The following is a 16704-nucleotide window of genomic DNA, read 5'->3' on the forward strand; positions in this document are numbered from 1 at the left end:
ATATATTCAAAGAAATATATCAGTCTTTTCGTATTTTAAGTAGCTTCATTGTAATATGGTTCTAATGGTGAAGGTTTGTATTCTAAGTAGCTTCATTGTAATATGGTTCTAATGGTGAAGGTTTGTATTCTAAGTAGCTACATTGTAATATGGATCCAATGGTGAAGGTTGGTATTCTAAGTATCTACATTGTAATATGGTTCCAATGGCGAAGGTTTGTATTCTGAGTAGCTACATTGTAATATGGTTCTAATGGTGAAGGTTTGTATTCTGAGTAGCTACATTGTAATATGGTTCTAATGGTGAAGGTTTGTATTCTAAGTATCTACATTGTAATATGGTTCCAATGGCGAAGGTTTGTATTCTGAGTAGCTACATTGTAATATGGTTCTAATGGTGAAGGTTTGTATTCTGAGTAGCTACATTGTAATATGGTTCTAATGGTGAAGGTTTGTATTCTAAGTATCTACATTGTAATATGGTTCCAATGGCGAAGGTTTGTATTCTAAGTAGCTACATTGTAATATGGATCCAATGGTGAAGGTTGGTATTCTAAGTATCTACATTGTAATATGGTTCCAATGGCGACGGTTTGTATTCTAAGTATCTACATTGTAATATGAATCAATGGCGAAGGTTACCGACTGTATTGTATAATTATCATATACATCAAAGTTAACAGCGGTGAGCAATATATCTTCAAGTATGCGCCTGTACCTTGTCACAATTTTAAACATAGAACACCGATTTTAAATTTTCAAGTGTTGATATATGGTGCCAGTCTTTTGATAATTTTGAGATTTCCGTCTAATGAATACACATATTTGTTTCTTAGCAGCTTTTGTTATACTGCGACGAATAACTGTTGTGTTATTATTTCTTTCCCCTTTTAATCAGCTTCTATTTTGGACATATTTACTGCTAACCGTTTGGAAGTGTCGGAGTTAATCCCTGGACTTTTTGGTATAATGTTCGCCTTGCCAAATCTTAAGTTTTCTGTTTCTTTTGTGAACTGTTTTTTTTTTGGTTTGTTTGTTTTATCGTGATTTTTCTTTTTCTGGCGATTTTGTTTTCAATTTTTCTCAAGGTCTTGATTGCCTCCTTGGTACCTCTCCTTTATTGAAAACATGTTACGCGGTTTTCTCTATAGTTTATGTGTATATATAAAATAATATCGGGTTGGTTGTTGTTTGTTGAACGTCCAGTGGCAAATATTTCATGCATATATATTCAAAATGAAAACAATTTTACAATTAATACAGAAGGAAGGTTCTGTTAAAAAAGTCCACGGTGATATAAACCAAAGGGACGGGAAACTTGATGCCACTGGAAAATGAGTGCATAATGAATGGGAGCAGCCATTTTGCTTTACAATTGGTCACCTACGAACCGTTTAGCTCAAGGAGTTGTCGAAATGGATCGACAGCGTAAATAAAGTATGGGACGTTCTGTACACTATGCGTTGAATAAAAAGCCCTGATAACGACCAGATGGCCCTGCGTATTTCTTCATTTCGCAAAGCCAAAAGTCCATCCCCATTTTTTTCAATAGTCTAACTGCTGATGTACCTATAATAATTTAACATATATATATATATATCGGTATATTGTCGTCATATTTAAATGAGGGTGTGGATGGGGGTTTACGGAATAGAGAATAATGGGCAAAAAAATATAAAGGATAGAGAAAAATGGACCAAAAAAATAAAGAATAGAGAATAATGGGCAAAAATTATAACGAATAGAGAACAATGGCCTAAAACATTAAAAAATACAGAAATGAAGAACACACCCTTGCTCCTTCAAACTACATAATAAACACATAAAACTCACATGAATGATCCCTAGTTTCTCAACGTCCATTGACAGATATTCCATTCAATAGATGACACCAAGCGTCCTACAATCATATACATGATAAAAAAAGGTCTGAATACAGAGATCTGCTAGTTGGTTTCTGTTATTTCAACGTCCAGTGGCAAATATAAAACGGTTCTTTCATCATAAATAACCAATCAAATGTTACCATAGTACTGCCGAGTCAAAAAAGAAATACTTTCAAAGTATTACACGTATCTATCATACATATATATATTAAAGTGTAAGATTTTAAGGGCAGATCCAAGGTTCACGCGCTACAACCCCCTCCCCCTTTTCCCCCGGAAAACGTCATTGTGTCTAAAAGTAAATCTTCTTGTCATTGAGATACTGTTTAAATAGTGTCGTATTGCTGTGTATATGTTTTCTGACGATAATGAAATATTCTAAATTTGGCACCAATTGTTAACACACTATTTTCAATATAAAATAAGGAGATGTGGTTTGATACCCAATGAGACAACTATCCAACATATTCCAAATAACGTGGATATAAGCAATTATAGGTAACAATGAGCAAAACCCTTTCCGTATAGTCAGCTATACAAGGTATCGACACGACAATATGTGAAATAATTCAAACAAAAAAAACAACGGCCTGATTTATGACAAAACAAAAAGCGAAAGGTACAACAAACAGCAACCAACGACAACCACTGAATAACAGGCTTGGGACAGGCACTTTAATAACGTGCCTGGGTTAAACATGTGTGTGGGCACTCAACCCTCCCATTGACCTGGGACAATGGGGTAAACAATAAAATAACAAAAATACCGAACTCCAAGGAAAAATTCAAATCGGAAAGTCCCTTATAAAATGGCAATTTCAAATGCTCAAACACATCAAAAGAATGGAAAACAACTGTCATATTCCTGACTTGGTACAGGCATTTCCTAATGTAGAAAATGGTGGATTAAACCTGGTTTTATAGCTAGTTAAACCTCTCACTTGTATGCCAGTCTCATAAAATTCCATTATATTGACAACAATGTGTGAACAAACAAACAGATATAATAGGTAAAATATAAAAAATAGGGGTAACAATACGACATAAGAACAAACTGTAAAATCAGTTGGAAATGGCTTTAAATTTATCTAAATGTATGTGTACATACTGATAAATGAATAAAAATAATAAACGTGTTTTACGATATCGCTGGTTATCAATGAATAATGATATATAACATTAAGACATTTCGTCAAAACAAAACAAAACCCCTAACAACTAATCAAAGCTTTATTTATGCACGAACGAAATAGATTCCTTATTGTCTAATGAGTCCGTATCTATCATTGCAAAAAAACAATATCTGTATTTGTATGCCAGTACTGAAGTAATGATGCACTGGGTATTGGTGTCAATAACCTTTAAAGGTGTATACCAAATTTGCTACAAATGATGTCCATTTTGATGAAATAAGCTTGAGTTATGCTAGAGGCTTACATGTATGTATTTGAAAATCCAAAATCTAATACAAACACAATCTTCCAATTTTAATTTGTGGACCAATGAACCATTTTTAATATTAAGGCCAACTTCTGGTGTATTTATCTTATTCATAAAACCCCTAAAACATCCTTTTGTTACTCAAATACTAAGGAAGTACATTTTGGAATACTGATGACATTCTTTACATGTGACAGTACAAAGAAAAAACAAACTATAAACAATTCTAACATTTTGAGAGTGATACAAGGACGTTCCGAAGGAAGACCTTGTCAATATTTATTCTTTCTCTGTGCTAAGTAGATCTGCGATGCGGTTGGTTGAGTTAGGTGACAGGCGCGACGCCATTAATTATAATATTGTCATATTGTCTACCTGGTTTGTATATATATAGGGAATCAGGTAAAGAATATATACACATTAGATTTCGGACTGTTGAAGAGACAACTCTTAATTTTTTGAAAAATAATCATTTGTTGTGGAATCGAATTCTGTTTTGACTGTTTTTGGGAAATATATTTTGATAATTGGAAAAGAATAAAAATGAGTTTTCGTTCTTTACAAACAGATCGTGAACACTCTACAGAAAATGTTCAGCTTCACAGGCAGCTGTGTAGACAGAGGTCAAATTCTACTCCAACTTTGTGTAATGTGGCATCTGGAGACGTTAATGCAAAAGACAGCAAAGGTCGTACGTTGTTGTATTATGCTGCTAAGTACGGACAGACGGAAATAGCAAGATCGTTGTTAGAAGCTGGATGTGATCCTAATATTACTGACTGTAACAAAAGCACTGCTCTCCATGAAGCCACTGATGGTTCTCACCTTGATGTGATCAAGTTACTTATCAAAAGTGGTAAGTGTTTAATTGATAAGAGAGCATAACAGATTATGCTTAAAATTCATTTGCAAAAAAAAAAAAAAAAATAATAATAAAAGTAAACAAAACAAACGAAAAATCAGGACGCTTTGGGCAAGTAAATATGCTTAATTCTTTTCACATTGAGTAAAAAGATATTTCATATATTTCCTTATTAATTTATTGTAATAATAATTTACATTTATTATAAGTTTACTAATTTATGATTTTCTTTCGAGCTACAATTTATTTACTGTTTTAAAAAATATATACAATATACATTAATGTTATTTGTTTTCACGCATTTTTTTATAGTCTTGATAACTATAAATTCTCTATATCTAATGTGTTGGTATACCATTTGAATTAGTCAATTTATTACAATACACTAAGCAACAATTCCTTCTCTGAGAAAAAAACCGCCTACATTTAAATAAGATTATGAAAAATGTATCTCCGGGTGCGGGAATTTCTCGCTGCATTGAAGACCTGTTGGTGACCTTCTGCTGTTGTCTGTTCTATGGTCGGGTTGTTGTCTCTTTGACACATTCCCCATTTCCATTCTCAATTTTATCTTACAATTTATGAGAACATAACTCCCACATTTAAAATAGATTATAAACATCATATCTTATAATTTCACAACACCTACATGCACATTAAAATGAGATTGTAAATTGAATATCTTACAATTTCTTTTTTTAGAATGTGATTTGAATATTAAAAATCTACAAGGACAGACGGCATTGATGAGAGCTGTGTTGTTTGACGATATTGCAACTGTAAAGACTCTCCACAAAGCAGGTATGTAAACACTATGTAAGGAAAATAATATAGTTAGTATTACAAATTAAACATAAACACTGATCTCTTGACAGTGCCAAGCGTACGAAAATAACAAGAAATATGTGAATCGTGAGCATTTGTTAAATTTGATATACGCTGCAGAAAAAAACCAATGAAACTCGTTTGAATTGTTTTTAGCATTTGTTCATGTAGGGGCGCCTTTTATAGACGACTATATGGTATGGGCTTTTTCTCATTGTTGAAGGCCGTGCGTTAACATATACATGTTGCAATTGTTTATGTACCACATTTGAACACTGGTGAATGGTTGTCTCATTGAGAATCATAACACATCTCCTAATTTGAAATCATTTTGAAATACATGTAGGTTTAGTACTAAATTAATTTGAAAGTTATTGAATACTAAATCGACTTCCTTAGAAATGACCAAATTAAACCCTATTATTTCTATTTCATCTTTTCCTCTGAAAAAAAATCCCCTCAAATTGTCAAAAATTTACTTTGATATATGAATGTAATTAAAATTCTGTGCAACATTGTTGACCATGACGTATATCAGAATCTTGTGACTTTAACCATATAAAATGAAATATGATGTGCAACAAGGTCGCCCTATTCGTCACCACAATTATGACATAAATAATAATTTGTCCATTACAGCTTGAGGGATTTACATGTAATAATTAATTTTATTGTCTAACATTAGCAGATCGTGTAAATGTTGAACGATATAACGGTGTAGGTGTGTGCTATTGTAGTTGTCACACTGACCTGATCTAATCATAATTATATAAGCCATTTACACGGTTTCGGGCGGACTCCTTTTCATGTTAATATTCACTACACATTACGAAGGAAACAAATATACATTTTTCCTTTTAAACAAATAAATAGATAAAAAGATTATTCTAAAAGTATTATCAATAAAAAAAATAAATATTTGAATGTTTTTTTTTTTACAGGTGCAAATGTTGACGAAACAGACTGTACAGGAAAAACAGCTTTACTTATTGGACTCCAAGAAGGTAGAGAAAAATCCTGTGTATATCTCATAAAGCATGGATGTGAGGTGAACATCGTGGATAAATTAGGACAAACAGCTCTATATCTTGCCACACACACAACTGTAAAATGTTCACCAAGTGTGTGTAAAAAACTGATCAGCGCTGGATATAGACTTGATAATGATTCCGAGTGGTTACCTAAAGACTTACTGAAAGGTCTTACTGAACGAGGAAGGAATATTGTTGGTCGTTTCTTAAGTATTTTCAATAAGAAGAAACAACCGTGTAATCTAGACTTTGTTCCGGAGGAAAGTGAGGAATTGGAATTTCCAAACTTTCGAATATTAGACATCTGCACTTGAATACAGTTTCATTGAACATGTTGAAAGGAAGAAAGTGCGTAAGACTAATTTTATCTTGCCGATATGTACATTTCGATTACCTTATTTATGATTTTGAATGTGAAGCAATGGTCAATGAAATCCAAGACTCTAATATTGTATTTATATAATAAGAAATTCAGTATTATATTTAAACTATTTATTTGACAAATTGATTACATGTACATGTATGTGTATACTCTATACATTGTGAAATAAATTATTATTAAAAAATAGTTTTTATACAAGGTATTCTATAGTAACTAACCCATACTAATTAAAGCTAATGACATTTTTGTCTATTGAGAGTCTGAAATTGATCAATATTTGGAAACAAAAACAATATCGGATTCGTTTGAAATATATTAAATCAAACAAAAACATTTGAAAAAAAAACAACAAAAAAAAAAAAAACATCTCTGTCTAGTATTAAATAGGAATACAGAGAATAACATGCCGCTCAATTCAATTTGTAAAATTAATTCCTGCTTCACCAATATTAGCACATATAACATTTGCAAATTCAGTAGTATGCTTAATACTATAATATAAATGGTAAAAGACAAAATTGGTCCATCAACAACATATACCATTACATGATCCCCTTTCTATGTACAAATTCATCAAAGATACTAGGCTTATTTTGTACGCCAGACGCGCATTTCGTCTACATAAGACTCGTCAGTGACGCTCGATTCAAACCAGTTGGAAACTAAACCAAAATAAAATGGGATATAGGTACATGATCGTTTCGAAATTTGGATTCTTGTAACATAAGCAATGATGTTGCTTTTTCAGTAAAAAAAAAAGATGATATGGAGTTCATTTAGACTGTAAATTCAGAAATTGTTGCGATTTTTTTATTCTTGCGAAAGAGAACGAGGTTAGATTCGCAAATATTAAATTTCGCATTGGGAATGTGTAAAAGAGACAACAACCCGACCAAAGAGCAGAAGACTACCCAAAGCCACCAATGGGTCTTCAACACAGTGAAAAAATCCAACAATCGGAGGCGGGCTTCAGCTGGCCCCTAAACAAAAATGTGTTCTAGTTCAGTAAAAATGGACGTCACACTAAACTCCAAAACATATAAATGCACTAAAATTTTAAAAAAACATACAAGACTAGCAAAGGCCAGAGGCTCTCGTCATGTATAGGCAGTATTTTCTCAATAATTGATTGCTCATGTTTATCAGTCGTTGTTCAACAATTGAAATAATAAATGCTCGCAAAGATTTCTGAATGTAGGATACTTGGTATTATTGGTCGCTGTATACTACCACAGCTTATGTAGCAAGTGAGTTGATTATTTTCAACAAAAACGCCATTTGATCAAAAAGGAGAAAGGGAGGAAGAATATTAAATTCAAGGCGAAAGAAAATGAAATTTGCAACATGAATGAAGATATCTTTTGGAGAACTTTTATATACCATTCCAAAGTCTAAACGAAAAGTAGAATCTGACCTTTGTCTACTACCTATATAAATAGAAAAAAAAAGAAACATCTTAGCCAATTAGGCTTACATGTAACAGTCTTCCATAATGCATCTATTATAGCTGAATCTATCAATTTACCACACATTTACTGGTCATGTTCAAATCTTACCATCAAATGTGTGATCATGTATGTGTCTTTAATTTAGAATCCAAAACCGTCCCCTCATAATTATATACGTTAGGTTGCATGTCACCATTAATCAAATACTACTTCGAAAAAAAAAACAACCATTATTGTAAGAATTTTTATCTGTCGTCTAATGTTACTTATAGACAATTGAGCTATCACATTACGGCGATCTTTTCTTGTTTTATTGTCATGAAATGATCCTCCTACACCTCATGATTACAGGATTTTGTCGTCGCCATTACATCTATAGTATGTCTTATTCCCTAATGCAGTAGTGTGAATGATTTGGGACTTGCACGTTTGTCGTGACAGTCTCCTTGTATTCTTCTAATTATCTGGGTCAGAATAAAATTGATAAAAATCTCACTGATAATAATTTCAAAATGTCATCAATTTAATGTATTTTAACAAATATGAAGAGAACAAACGTTATAAGCATAAATAAGAAGATGTGCTATGAGTGCCAATGAGACAACTCTCCATACAAGTCTCAATGTATAAAAAGTTAACAATTACAGGTCAAAGTACGGCCTTCAACATGGAGCCTTGGCTCACACCAAACAGCAAGCTATAAAGGGCCCAAAATGACCTGTGTAAAACAATACATATTTGTTATCATATGCAAATATAGCTTCAAATTATCGACGCCATCAGTGATACATATACCTTTAAAACAGTTCTAAAAGCAATAAAAATAAAATTGAGAATGGAAATGGGGAATGTGTCAAAGAGACAACAACCCGACCATAGAACAGACAACAGCAGAAGGTCACCAACAGGTCTTCAATGCAGCGAGAAATTCCCGCACCCGGAGGCGTCCTTCAGCTGGCCCCTAAACAAATATATATACTAGTTCAGTGATAATAAAAGGGTTATTGCATTATTATTCGTGACAACTATCCCCCATTGAATATCTTGCACTCAGAAGTTCTTGCAATATAAAGATATACCCATGACAATATTTACTAACAATCATGCAGTTCCTTTATAATAGCCATTGCATTGTCTAAATATTAAAAATCAAATGAGCAGAAATAGAACTTGCACCTTTTATTTGACTATAACCATTAAACTTGTCGGATTGATTTGAAATTTGGTATGCTGGTTCGATATAGAATAAGCTTAATGCATGTTATTTTTTGGGGCATTTTATTGAAGAATAAGGGTCTAATAGGCCCAAGACCACAATTAATGACCCTACTTTTCGTTGTCCACGAATATAGTTCCCTTTAATTAAAGTGTATTTTTTCTTTATTTTTTCTTTGCCTTTCTCTTTCATTTCTTAGTTTTTATGGGGTGGAAATGAAAGAGAGGTGAAATAAATTTTTTGACTATAAATATGCATGGTTAAAACTATAAAATCTTTGCACAAAAGCAGCACTCACATTTTATATAACATTTTAAAAATAATTTCTTAGTTACTATTTTGCACTGATGAAATTAGGTTGTGTCATGGTAACCCGAATTAGCATTGCTAACCTGCCTACGACTGGATATTACTCTTGATGCGAAATTAGAAGTGTAGTAACATAAACAAAAGAAGTTAGTGCAATGTTTAGTGTGAACATTGAGAGCTCATTGGATCGTATTTTTCTACAATGAGCCAATGAAATACACTCAAACAAATGGCTAATTATTTATATCTTTTGCAATGTATTAGCTGTCAATTAGATGTCATAAAAGTGTGATTAAAATGTCGAATTATATCCAATATATAACGGTATATATTCTAATTCTATCGATTTTAAAGTTATGTGTAATAGTACTGAATACTTGACAATTATTTCCAAATTTTCTAGAAGCACAATATATTTTAAATAATTATTGAAAAGTTTTTTAAAATGCCTCTTTTCTGGTAGACAAAAATATAATTCTTAGTTTCATGTGTTTATACGAATGTTCACGTTGGAAAAAGGGAACATAGTTTATCTTTTTAATATTTGCACTCGTGCTACAATTTATGAGTGCATATCTTTCTAACACAAACGATGCAAACGGCTAAGCGCGCACATGTTTTGATCATTTGTTTCTAACATACGTTTGCAAAGTTTACATAAACTTTGACAAACTATGCACTCGCTAAAAGTGCGTCTACAGTTTGTCGTTCATCGTTTGTTAGTACAAACGCTACATTTGTTTCTAACTTCAACCTTGAATTTAAGTAAAATTATAAGAAAACATTGGAACAATCTGCAAAAAGACCAACAATGCAGTGAAATCTTAGCGCTAGTGCCTATTATATCGTATAAACGTAACAAAAATATAAAAGAATAACTTGCTAAATCAAGGCAATAGTTGGGAGACTTTTGAAAAGGGACCAATGCTTTAACAGTCTAAGCAAAAAAACCCGAAACACTATTAGTAATAATCTTAATTATAGGCAACAAACTTTCATACATATGAAATAGAAAAAACGGTGTAAAGTCTTGAGATTTATTACTATGTTGGTTGAAGGAACCGCATTTAATTATAGCCGCGTAATAAGTCTGTTTACCAACAACATGTGCATGCATTATTGGAAGTTAAAAACAGGGTCAGTAAACACTGATTAAACGATGTATTTGTTTCTACTTTTGTAGCGTTTAGCAAACGATAACAAACGCCACACAACGTTTACAAAATTTAGGTTAGAAAGAAATGCACTCTATGTCTTTCAATTCTATACCATTTAAAGTATCTGAGTATTTTACGAGTTTGTTGTATACATCTTATTTTTCTTTGTTAACTACATGTCATCACGTTACCTAACGTTCAGTGCCAATGTATCAAGCTGAGTCAGGACGAGAACAATTCAAAATTCACCAAGGCTAGAATTAGGTTCTACAAAGTGTGTCGACAGGTAGAAAAAACGGGGAATTCAGGATACCACTGGAAACATGTGGAATTTTGATAAGGACAGAAATGTTGCATTACAGGCGGCATAAGGCAACTCAAAGAGTTGTTGCAAGGTTTTCTTTTTTTTTTTTATTAGCTTTTGGGTTTCTTGTATATTTTACATTTACATCACTATACACTAGGTATTGGATTTATGTTCCTAGTTCAAACGGACGTAACTGTGTATTCATACATCCAGCACGGCCATATCCGGACGGCCCTCTTGATCACGCATCTTACTGCGGAATTGGTTAATTCTAGGTGACATTATCAACCATGGTGCCCAATGAAAATATATTACTAGTATATGTGCGAAAACTAAAACTAAAATTTGATTTGACTTTGTATATTGGTCCTATTGTTTTTTCTGTACTGAAACATTATATATCTTGGACTTTTTATACTATTGGTATGTGGCGTACCCTATATGAAGGTTATTTCAGAAACAGGTATTTTACGCACGAATATTAAGCCATTTTTGTTTTGTTTTAAATATGGTATTGCCAAAGAGGAATAACTCGAATGTTTCTTTTTCTATACGATTTAAATTCAGAAGTTGTCCGGATGCATTTGATTTTTTTTTTGCATATTATTAAGCAACAAAATAAAACGGCTGTTGTCCGTTGTTCCCTAGCGAATAGTTTACACATTGGCATTCATGCCAAATCTCCTTTGTTTTATAAGATGCTATCATTTGGCAACATTTAACGAATAAACGAATAAACCATCATAACGGCACATTAATATAATATTTTCTATAATAAAGTTTTTATCCCCTAGCTCCGAAAGAAGGGGACAAACTGAATTTCACCTCTGTTCGTTCGTCGTTGGTCCGTTGTTCCTTAAGTTTCCGCCTGTTAGTCCGTCAATCCGCCCCTCTGTCCCCTTCCAGGTATACATTTTGATTAAAATCGGGTTACCTTATCAAATAGTACACATTTTTATTATATATACTTTTTGAAATATATGCCAATTTAAGGTTTTGACATGGTTATGCATATTCTTGTTCGTAATCTTCTCTAGTTTGAACTGTGTGCTGCTTGACAGTTCTGTCTTTAACCTGTTTGTTAAACTATAAATCAGGCCGTTGGTTTTCTCGCTTGAATGTTTCTCGTTCTGTGATTTTGCGGCCTTTCCTAACTGACTGTACGGTATTGGTTTTACTCATTTTTTTAAGGCCTAATTATGACCCATATGTGATAGGGTCTTATAAGGGCTTTCAATTATAGACTCCAACTGGTTCAAATACTTTATTATATACCAGGAAAATGTAACTCTGCAAAACAATAGCAAATATCATAAGCAATTTTACAAATGTTACATAGCATTATTAAACACAAGCAATATTAAACACTAGTATGATTAAACACAATCATGATTAACTTGTGTCACAATTACAAATAACTAATTTAAAAGTACATATCAAAGTTTCGGATTGCATTGCAATCTACACAACCGTGCTTCATTTTAGAAAGCGTCAATACGCTTTACAGTTTCAATGTAGAATTATTAAAATGTGCCGAAAGAGAAATAGAATAAAATACAATTTCGTTGCCAATTTGGCTGTGAAAGCAACTATTACAAAATGAACAATCTATAAAGAATAAGGAATTAATCCTTACCAATATGTGGGATTGAGTTATCAAAATCAACTGCCATAAACACTAATACAATTATTCCAGGACACTATATGGTATGTTCTGAAAATAATATACGATTATAAATACCCATGTTCAAAATGAACATTCAAAATACTGTGACAAAATCTATTCAATTTCAGGCCAATTAAAAATATATAAATTAAGTGATATGTCATCTTGACAAGACAATAAATTAAATTCAACGATTTCAAAAGATACACAAGAATAGCTTTATTTACAATAGATGAAATCGTAATAATTCTAAGCTTTTTAATTATGAGATATACTCTTAAACACTTAGTTACAAAAATGTGAGAATTATTCTAACCAAAATATAGTTCAAAATATATGATCGGAAAGAGCACTACTTTACAAAATGTATAAAACTTACTGTCAAAAATGTCCAAAAAGGTCCAGAATAATAGTCAGGTACAAATAACATCTAACTTCAAAGAAAGTTCCAAATAATATAAATCTCACAATGAAAATCGTAAGTGAAATAGCAAGACAGAGCCAATAGAAAATAATGTACAAATTACCCAATGAATACCATCGAAAAGTCCAATGCGGCAGAACTTAAATGTACTCACTGTACTAACCAATAGTACATGAAAACGTCATACCCGCACTGCAGTACTAACTGTATGGGGTTCAATACAGGATAATCATATGCTTCAATGGTCAATTATTCATTACACCATAGCGGGGACTAAATTTGGAAAACGGAAAGCTATAGCTCAATGAGTTCAGAAAATGTCTTCAAAATATTTTAACAACTTTAGATCAAATTAAATATTTTTATAGTTTATTGAAATAATTCGCTGAAATGGAAAATTGGTTAAGTTATAAAAATATAAAGTAAAATATAAAAAGAATACTATAAATCGCTGCCACACATAGTTGCTTACATGGTAGATAGTTGTCTCATTAGTAATCCTATTTTTTTATAATGAACATATGAAAATGACACTTCTTTTTCTGGATGTTTATAGAACTTGCAAATTGTAGGATAAACTGTCTTATTTTTTACTAGTACCTTTCCCGCCACCTTACCCCGCCTAAAATTTTACAAAATTTGGAACACTTATCCAAAATCTTTTCCGTTTAATTATCTCCTCCCTAGACCAAGCAGTTTTGCGATCAATGATGGTAATAGTCAGTCCATTGAGATCTGCCGTAATGTGGCCAAGGGATCTACAATGTCGACTGAGAGGAAAGTCTGGCTTAAAATCATTGTCACTACGATGGTAGTTCATACGTTTGTAGATATTTTGACTTTTATAATGTTAAATCCTAACGATCCTACTGCCTGTCGATACTTTTATTTTGCATTGCACAAGTCATGTTCTCTTTGACTGTCGATGGCGTTAAAACACTTAATCCCTGGGATGTGTTTTAATTGATTTTAGTCTCTGATGCATGATTTTTTATCGTTAATTGTTTTTGGCTTTTGACTAGCTTTCAGTAACTGCGAGTACTCTCAAATCGTACTTTCGTGTTAATTTGAACTGTTGTACCACCTTTGATAAGTATTTAGTATGACGATAAATTTTCACTTCAGTACTTGTACTCTGAACAACACATTTAATAATTTTGTAAAAAATGTTTACTTCCGTACTCCTAACAACAAAATTACTATATTCAAATTTACCTGTTTACGTTGTTTAAATTTATTTAACGCCAATTTGTCCCAGGTTAGAGTTGTCTTTTTGACACTGTTTCTACTTCTTTTTTATCACTACCTGTAACGTCGATGTTATATATGCACCTACGTTTAAACTTTTAATACTGTATTCATATTTTGTCATAGATCAAACTTATTCGTTCAGTGTAGGCCTACTTGTTTTTGTTTAAATGTCTTTTTGATCGAGTTAAGCCATTTCAATTGATATTTTATAGTGGGTCTTTTTATGTTGTAATGTTACACTACTGTCTTAGGTTAGCGTGAAGGTTGGCGCCTGTTAAAACGTTTAAACCCTCTGCATTTTAATGCACCTGTTCTAAGTCAGGAGCCTGTTGTTCAGTGGTTGTCGTTTGTTAGTGTTGTTCATGGGTGTTTCTCGTTTTTCGATTTTTATATAGATTAGACCGTTGGTTTTCCTGTTTGAATTGTTTTACTAGTCATTTTGGGGCCCTTTATAGCCTGCTGTTCGGTGTGAGCCAAGGCTCCGTGTTGAAGGTCGTACTTTGACCTATAATTGTTAACTTTTTATACATTGTGACTTGGATGGAGAGTTGTCTCATTGGCACTCATACCACATCTTCTTATTTATATTAACTCATCAGATCGATACAAAGAAAAACATCAAACAAAAACACAGACAGGACGTAGCAGGGTATATATCTATTTCTCACCTCTAACAACAAAAAAGACACAAAGTACAGATCTGAGAGTACTAGCAGTTACTGACAGCTAGTTCAAAGCCAATAACAACTAATACAAAAAATCAGGAATCTAAAACTAAAATATCAATCAGTACACACCCAACATCCAATGGATTTAGTGTAAAGACGTCATTGACAGTCAGAGAAAAACATGACCTTGTGCAATGCCAAAATATAGATATCGACAGATTGTAGTACCGTGAAGTTACATCTGTGTAATATTTAGTATGATTTTAATTTACTGATAACAAAATCAATGTATGCATATTTTGCAACTATCGTCGTCATAGTTATAGTTTCATATTCACAATTTCAAAAATGTGACAACTTTTACATGTTTTTAAACTCCGTTTTACAAGAAAATCAACGGCTGTCTCACTTTTTACTTTAAGAATACACATATAGTGTTAACCGAACCAATGACCATACCTGGACATTTCGTTGGTGATTTTATTCCAAAACACATGTCTATAGATGGACTGGTCATAAGCGAACCGGTAAAACTTCGCCCAGTCAAGTGAAATAAATCAAGTAATACTTCAGTTGTTAATATTGTTATGTCTAGAATGTGTAGTAAATATGTTGATCTGTGACAAGGCCATTTGCACTCAGTGAAAGTTCTATCTAGTATAGGTGGCAACAATCTTACAAGATATAATTCATTTAAGGATGTTCGCTACTCTTGTTATTGACCTTTTGTCAGAAAATTCGGAAGCCTCTAGTTTTATCCATGTAGTGCCAATACAAATTTTGCCCGCTGACCCCTACTTTTTACAATTTTGTAAAATATATTTAAAAGGCCATGTTTGAAAATCTTATAAGATCCTTGTTATTTTTGCATAGTTATTGAAAAAAAAAGAGCTTATGTTAAACGTACGAAAAGTCTAGAGAGAATCATTTCCCGCCAAATTTTTAAATGTCTATATCACAAAAACTAGGACACGAATCTACCATTTTTTTTCTGCTTTTTACGTACCGTTATTTATAAACTATCAATTTATAATAGTCTTTTAAAAAGCTTGTTATTTTGAAACAGAGGAGGAAACATACTTAAGAACAGCTTTGAAACTGAAACATTTTATACAATTCCTATGCCATCACCGCAAAGGAGTGCTCTTACCAAATTTTGATGGAGTGGTACCATTAAGAATCGAAACGGTGAGATTTGAAATATTATTTTTAGAGGAGCGAGTATGTGATAATTTAAACAATATTTTAGAAGATGAAGCTCATGTTATTTTATCGTGTCCATTAATTTTTAGAAAAAAATATTTGATTGAGCAAAAGATTTTAATTGTGATTTTATGTCTTTTGATGATTGCCAGAAATTAAGGTTTTTATTCACAGATATTAATATGATTCGTAGCTGTGCCAAAGCCTGTTATCTTATTTTAAATAGACGTATAAATGCTTTATACTGTAAATAATTTACTTATAAATATGCTTTATGATAGACGAATGTTCTATAATGTTTTAATGTTATAGTCTCTTATAATTCTGTATAGAGTGTCTCTCAATTTTAAATCAATATTTTACACGTAATGCAGTGTTGTATTATATATTATTGAAAGATGAGACTTAAATAAAATATTGAATTGAATTGAATTGTATACATAAACAGTGTCCGGTCAGGATTGAGAATACATTACTAAGTTTCAAATCCACTGAAGATGTAAATTAAATATTGATATCAAATAAATTTTGAATTCTTTGAATAATTTATCGGTCTTTTAAAGTTTTTTGACAAATGCCGACAACTTACACATCGGATCCAAGCATTATTCCATTGACAAAGAGTTGCTG

The 16704-nt window shown here is 32.2% G+C and overlaps 1 protein-coding gene and 1 long non-coding RNA gene across 2 annotated transcripts in view; one reads left to right on the top strand and one right to left on the bottom strand.

Annotated features, from left to right (window-relative positions):
- Nucleotides 1-16704, bottom strand: part of LOC127717900 (uncharacterized) — a 221339-nt gene that overhangs the window by 120614 nt on the left and 84021 nt on the right. The window lies entirely within an intron of this gene.
- Nucleotides 3756-6574, top strand: LOC127717893 (ankycorbin-like). The gene is made up of 3 exons (XM_052223751.1): nucleotides 3756-4181; nucleotides 4890-4988; nucleotides 5954-6574. Exons 1-3 carry the CDS (start codon nucleotides 3869-3871, stop codon nucleotides 6355-6357), a joined length of 816 nt encoding a protein of 271 aa, XP_052079711.1. The 5' UTR covers nucleotides 3756-3868; the 3' UTR covers nucleotides 6358-6574.

Source organism: Mytilus californianus, unplaced genomic scaffold (genome assembly GCF_021869535.1).
Source record: "Mytilus californianus isolate M0D057914Y unplaced genomic scaffold, xbMytCali1.0.p SCAF_10, whole genome shotgun sequence".
Lineage (NCBI taxonomy): Eukaryota > Metazoa > Mollusca > Bivalvia > Mytilida > Mytilidae > Mytilus > Mytilus californianus.